Source organism: Phaethon lepturus, unplaced genomic scaffold, assembly GCF_000687285.1.
Source record: "Phaethon lepturus isolate BGI_N335 unplaced genomic scaffold, ASM68728v1 scaffold34509, whole genome shotgun sequence".
In the NCBI taxonomy this organism is placed as follows: domain Eukaryota; kingdom Metazoa; phylum Chordata; class Aves; order Phaethontiformes; family Phaethontidae; genus Phaethon; species Phaethon lepturus.
In genome coordinates, this window is record NW_010566130.1 from 1 (window position 1) to 6,690 (window position 6,690).

A 6,690-nucleotide genomic window follows, 5' to 3' on the forward strand; every position below is an offset into this window, starting at 1 on the left:
TCTCGGACGAGCGGGCCCCCGGGAGGCAGAAGCTGCTGGTGGATCTCATTCACAACCTGAACGAAAACATCCTGGCCGAGGACAAGGAGGACGACGAGAAGTGGTTTGAAGGTACGCCTGGCGGGAGCTGCCTGGGGGCAGCAGGCTGGGCCAGCTCCAGCATCACTGCGGACAATCTGACTGGCCCTTAACGAAAAGCAGTGTGAAAAGCGGGGAGCCCTTCTGGCCGGTGGGGTTTGGTACCTGGTCGCTTACATCAGCACACCTTTGTAGGTTTCTTTAAGCATATTTACTCTCAGAAAATAGTAGAAAACCGGTGTTCCCTATTGCTCTGTCCAAGACCACTCTAGGATACTTTTTTTTTTCCCATGTTAACATAGATCTGTATGTACAATCTTTTAACAATTTACTAATAGTATATTGACAATTTTGCAAGCAGCCAGCGAACCTTGCTTTATGTTTTCGTTCTACTGTCTTTGCAAGTTCCCCCTGCCATTCCCCAGTCATTGCTGCAGTTCTTCCTGACCAGTTCAGTTCTCTCTTCACAGTCTCTCAGCATTCTGTGTATGTGCCTTAATGAGAAACACTTAACATCAACATTAATATCAGCGACTCTCACAGCAGATGCTCTGCGTGGTCCTTTCACATGCTAAAAGCAGGGTGGTCTTCAACCAGTAAAAGAGAAATGAGAAAGAAAAAAAAAAATTGCACCTACCGAGACTGTAAAAAGAAGGGATAAACACCCACCTATGCAGAAGCACAGCACTAAAAGTACCAAGTTACAACACAATCTAACTCCCTTTAGGTCTAGAGTCCCGTTTTAAGAACAAATCAAGCTACATGCGATACACTTGTGAAAGCAGAATACGAAGCTACATGAAAGAGGTAAAAGTTCCTGTTGGAGTAACGTATTTTCAAGCTGCTAGTAAAAGTAATTCTGTGACCACTATATATGAAACACTTCTATGGTGCAACATACTGATGGTGGAAAAGAGCCTTGGGCTGCTACAGGCACCAAGGAATGACTGGTGGTGGTTCTTTTCCCCTCTAGGTTAGTAGTTTTATTTCAAATGTTCATCCTACAGCAAGAGATGCGTATAAAAGGATAACTGACCTGATGTCAGATAAACTGAAATCCGTGAAATACAATGGGTGCTACTTCGACAGAAGAGAGGAGGAGGCAGTCCGCCTGTGCACTGCAGAGGGATGGTTCTCTTGTCAGGTAAGTTCAGCCCTTTCTAAAGCAGAGAGTCGTGGTTCCAACAAGCAAGCAGCAGCAACGCCATTAGAGGACGGAAACAGTTACTTGCATGCTTGCTTTGGCGGAGTGACGTTATGGTAGTGTGCATGATCGACCTTTGGGTAGTTCCAGCAAGTGGGAGGGCCATGCCGGGGTGGCCAGCAATACGCCTTTCATTGTAGCCGTCTTGTTCTACAGGGCCCTTTTGATAGAGATGACTGCCCATGTAAACATTCTATCAACCCCTACGGTAACAGGGAAAGCAGAATCCTCTTCAGTACCTGGAATCTCGATCACATGTATGTATGAAGTATTAGTCCAAACTCATCCTGTTTCATGCCCTTCTTCCTAGCCAGGAAAGGTGTAGCCACTGAGTCTTTACCCCTTGCCCACTGAGCAGGTAGCTCCACTATGAATAGTGCGTTATGATGAAAGATGCTTGGATGATGCAGCTCTTTCTGATAACATAAAATCCTGAAGAGCGATTATTAGTTGCTTTGCTTCCGTTCAGATTTTCTTTGTATGGAAACATACACCTCTTTGCTGTGTTACCCCTTGTTCAGGCTACTCTCTGGCCCAAACCCTCTAGCCCATTCGCAGGCATTGTACACTTGTGAAGCCAGCAGGATTTGTGAAACTAATTTCCTCAGGGAAAAAAAAAAAAACAAAATCATAAACAGTTATGTGAAAACATGAAAAAAACATAAACCAGTTATGTGACACAGTTACAGTGAAAAAATTCAAATTCTGCCTGGCTCTAAAGGAGGATGGAGACTTGATCATTATGAAAAAACTTTTGATGGCAAGCATTGTTTTCTCTTTCATGTACTGAAGAATAGAGAAGAAACGTGCTGTTGTCCCAGAACTGGCAGAAGCTGTCAAAACACGAGATGGAAGAGAAGTGAACTGGGAGTACTTCTATCAGCTATTGTTTACTGTGGATAATTTAAAACTCGTGCATATTGCTTGCCATAAGAAAACCAATCATAATCTCAGCTGTGACAAAAGTAAAATTTACAGAAAAAGGAAGCAAAACCACAAGATTTCATAGTACTATCTCTAGAATTGACTTGCTTTTTTCCAAAATAGTGTCATACGGTGCCATTTTTAAATAGCTCTAGTTTCTTAAACAAAAAAAAACATTTATAGAGTCCCTGGCAAAAGAGACTTGTGAGATTGCAGTTGAATTACTTAGCAACACATAGATTCATACCATGCCTAATTCTACTCTCCTGCCTTCTCACTTACGACAAGCCTTCCTTAGATCACGCTGTGTTAAGTGCGATAAAATACAGCTGTGAGTCAGGTATAAAAACAAGGCCAGTGGCTGACACCGATGACACCCTACGATCTCTTTCTTGCCAGGACAAATCTGGGCCCAAAACTTGCAGTACACGGAAATGAAACTTAGACAAAACATTTCTTAAAAACTAACCTGAGGGGATGTGGAGCTTCACGTTGCTCTGAACATTAAGCCAAAGAATACTTGAGGATAATTATTTTGCTCTGTGCCTTTTCCAGGTAGACAGCTGCTGTATTTTAGGTATGCCAAAGGGCGATCAGGAGCAGAGCTGCTGGCTCTTCTCTGAGAGTCCATGGCCACTCCATTTGCTGTTGCTTTAGACCTGCATTTCCTCAAAGGAAGAGCAAGGCCATGGCCTATCTTTGCTTTTACCACCTTTGTTCCCTCTCATCTTTCCCATTGATTTCCCTCTCCTTTCAAACAGTTTCTGCCTCTTTAGCCTGAGTTTGCTTGAAGCAATACAAGCAATGTCACTGTATAATTGTGTTTACCTGCTGCTTCAGAGAATACTGCTTTTGTAAAACACTTCCTACCTCAGGTAACAAAATACAAATCGATCAATTTTTACTTGACTTTTTTTTTTTTAGTATCAGCCGATAGCAACTGAACTTTTAGGGACTGACAGTGTAAACAATGTGATTTTTTTTTTAATTAAAAAAATATTTTTTAAAAAATTAAATTTTTTTTTTTTTTAATTAAAATTGCTGCCATCTCTCTGTGTGTGTATGTGGAGGCAGAGGTGCACAAGTGGTGTAATATAGCATGGCCAACACAAACTAGAAGGACTGAGTGCAGGGAACTGCATTTATGAACAGAGCAGCAGTTACTTGCTGCCATGTAAATAACATTCCTCATCTCTAGGCAAGAGTTCTGTTTTCCCCCATGCCGCTGGCCCTCTTTCTTACCCCAGCAAAGCCAGCTAGTCCACGCAGAATTGTATTAAGACAGTATTGCTGTGTGAGCCTAACTTAATGGGTCTTAGAAATGCAGGAGCTTTGCTACAGAGAGTATTTTCTTACTTCAAATGAGAAGCTGAATCCTGGTCCCAGTCGTTTCAACATGAAAAGTAAGTAGGTGCATTTTAAATACAGGAGTTCTAATGCCAATGCATTGAGTCGATCCTTCCAGATTGCCTTACTGAATATAGATCATCAGTAACTATGATGGAAATGCACGCTACACAGTTCTGACATTGGAGAAAGCATCACAGCTAAGATTCTGATGACAACCACAATGTCATCTGTGTGGCACACTTCCTACAAACTAAAAATCACCATTTTGCAGAGCGCAGGAACTAAAACGAACATCTGGGCACAAAGATGTATTTGTTAGAAAGAGACGGTAGCAAATATGGCATTTAAGGAAAGCTGGGAGAGCTACTTCAAGATGGAGTTGTGCTGCAAACCATGAATATGCTATTAAAAAATTAGATTTTTCTATGTTACAGAATTGGAGTGAAAAGGAGCCAAGAAATATCGTTGACACAAACAATGCATCAGCTGGAGTGGAAGTGTGAATAAATTAACATGTCATGCATATACAATTTGTTTGGCTTACAACTTTTGAATGTTTAACGGGCTATAGCTGTAGAAATTAATATTTATTGAAACCATCTGCTGATAACACTTCCTCTGTATTTTTAGCAATGTAGAAGAAACTATTTATAACAATAAAGATCTGGAAGCTTATAATCACATTGTCAAAGGAGTATTATCATAAACATCGGGTGAGTTAACAGTTCCTGAAATCATACGAGGTTGCTCATTATTTTCTAAAAATGCAGGCCACACTAACAAATTTGGTGGAGTGACCCATATCCTTAGCAATCGGTACTCATTTGCCTACCGAGTCCAACACCAAGAGATTTTATTTCTCCTTTATCACCACCAGCGTTAATGAAATTGCTATTCATAACCCTTGGAAGTTAATTAAAAATACTGCACGAGCTGCATCACCCAACTATTAGAAAAGGTAGTGCTTACGGCTGGTCTGGCGGAAGAGGGAAGCAGGCAGCTTCACATGGCGGTTGTTCAGAGAACTGCCATGCAATAAAAACTTCACTTCCACAGAGTGACACCACTAAACTCACACCAACATCCGTGCATTTAGTTTTGCCCAGCAGAACTGCATTTTAGAGGTTTAATTGATTCTGGCTTAGATGTAAACGATGCAACACAACTTACACAACAGGGGCCCGTGTCCCTCTTTGTACTGGGTACTCAACTGGCTGCGTTAGTAACTGGATGCCACAATGGCAGACATCGCAGAATTAAAAGAAAAAGGAACTTGTTCTAACATGGTTTCCTTGGCTATTTTTAAAAAAGGAGCAAGACCAAATGTTCACCCTAGGTATGGGCTCCTAATTTATAAAAAAGCTGTAAGAATGTTTATTTTCCCTGTTTTTTTCCTAAATATTAGTGGTAAAATGATAAATTACAATTTATTCCCACATTACTGAAAATCCAGTCAATCTTTGCCCCCGATAACCATGGCAGAATACTGTTACCTGCCAATTCCAGAAAAGTAAACTCTACCAGCTATTCTGTCTCTGAGAAAAGGCAAAAGCAGACACCTTATGTTAGTGACATAGCCACCATCATTACATGGTTGCAAAGAAAAAGAAAAAAAGGTTTCATTTGTTTACAGTTTGTTGTTAGATGACATCCTCTTCCTCCTCCTCCTCCTCTTCCTTTGCAATGAAATGTAGCTTTCGGAATTCTCTCCTGCTCATTGTTGTGCTTGGGAGTGAAACTGCTGGGAGATCCTTTAAGAAAACGATAAAATCATTATGGAAAGTCTGTTGCAGCAAATGGCAGACTTCCTGCCTCTGCAACAGCGCACGTACTTCCACATCTGATACTCGAGGCAGCAGCACACACCTCTTCACTTGGAAGCGGTGGCATAAACCCACAGCTAAAGCAAAGGAGCTCTCAGAGGAGCTTGCCTGAACCAGTCACGGCCCATGGTCAACATGAGGGCTGGCATCCCTTCTGCATGCTGGAGAAGGTTCAGAGAGGGTGAAATGCTCCATGAACGAATCCTCGCTACTCCCGCTAATACCAGCCATGACTTCTGCTAAATACCAGTCCCCATGAAACACCTAAAAGGAAAAAAAAAAATCTAACCAAGAAAGATTTCACATCTGAAATTAACTTGCCGTGGCAATTAATTTCATAATTATATACAATAATTCTATATAGGGGACAGGGACACGGCTCCAGATGTCTACCAATGCTGGTCAAGTTTGTCTACAATTTTGAGGCTAGCCTGATTTTGTTTGAAGATGCAAGACTGAAGTGGAACAGAGCTGAGTCTGTAGAGCGAACAGACTGTCATCACCTTACCTGTATAAACTGGACATCTCCAAAGAACCGGTCCACTGGCATCGGCTGGTTGCTGTCTTCATCCAAGAAAGCACTAGTGCCTAGCTGTAGCGGCTTCTTTGGGCGATCTCTATCCTCCAAGCTAGACCTATCTGAAAGTACACTCTCACAGCTGCTCTCCTCTTCACTGCAGCCAGGATTGTCCAGATTTTCATCACTGTCTGTTTTTGATGGAGCACTGCTTGATTTCACTGCATGTGTCTTGAGAGCAACACTGTGCTCCTTTTCCTGTTTGTCTTCATTAGTCTCTGGAATGCTTTCACCTTTTTTCTGTTGAATTATATTGCAGATTCCGCGATCTTCTGAAGGTTGATCCCCATCGGATGTTTTAGATGTTTCCCCCAATGCAGCAAGGTTTCCACTTCCACGTGTAAGTCTTTCTAGTTCTGATTTTACTGGACTGTTTTTTTCACATTTTAGCCTCTTTGAGGGTCGTCCATCAGCTGCTTTCTGTGAAGAAGACTGTCAGAAAAAAGGTAAGATCCTAAAGCTTACTTGAAATAAATGAAATCACCACATCTCTTTAGTTGCAAGGCTGGATGTGGAACAAGGTGAGCGGCACCTTGATCCAAAGCTGCATCGCTAAGAAAAATTATTAGTAGAAAGTGGACATGGAAAGAAGAAAAGAGGAGCAGATAGCTTACACTAAACCCCAATGTACACAGTCCGTCACCAGTGGAAAGCCACTTCTCAAAGCATAAACCAGCACCGTACGTGGCTAATCACCATTTTGCTATTTTCTTAAGGATGCTGTAATGGCAATT

The 6,690-nt window shown here is 41.8% G+C and overlaps 2 protein-coding genes across 2 annotated transcripts; one reads left to right on the forward strand and one right to left on the reverse strand.

Annotated features, from left to right (window-relative positions):
• Window positions 1-3: 3 nt before the first annotated feature.
• On the forward strand, window positions 4-2,291 carry DFFB (DNA fragmentation factor, 40kDa, beta polypeptide (caspase-activated DNase); the record flags this gene model as incomplete). The annotated part of the gene is made up of 5 exons (XM_010295389.1): window positions 4-111; window positions 806-885; window positions 1,052-1,222; window positions 1,439-1,539; window positions 2,075-2,291. Coding segments are annotated over 5 exons (677 nt in total), but the record flags the coding sequence as incomplete, so codon positions are not given.
• A 2,905-nt stretch (window positions 2,292-5,196) lies between these two features.
• On the reverse strand, window positions 5,197-6,388 carry LOC104614377 (chromosome unknown open reading frame, human C1orf174; the record flags this gene model as incomplete). The annotated part of the gene is made up of 2 exons (XM_010295390.1): window positions 5,197-5,307; window positions 5,888-6,388. Coding segments are annotated over 2 exons (612 nt in total), but the record flags the coding sequence as incomplete, so codon positions are not given.
• Between the last annotated feature and the right edge of the window lie 302 nt (window positions 6,389-6,690).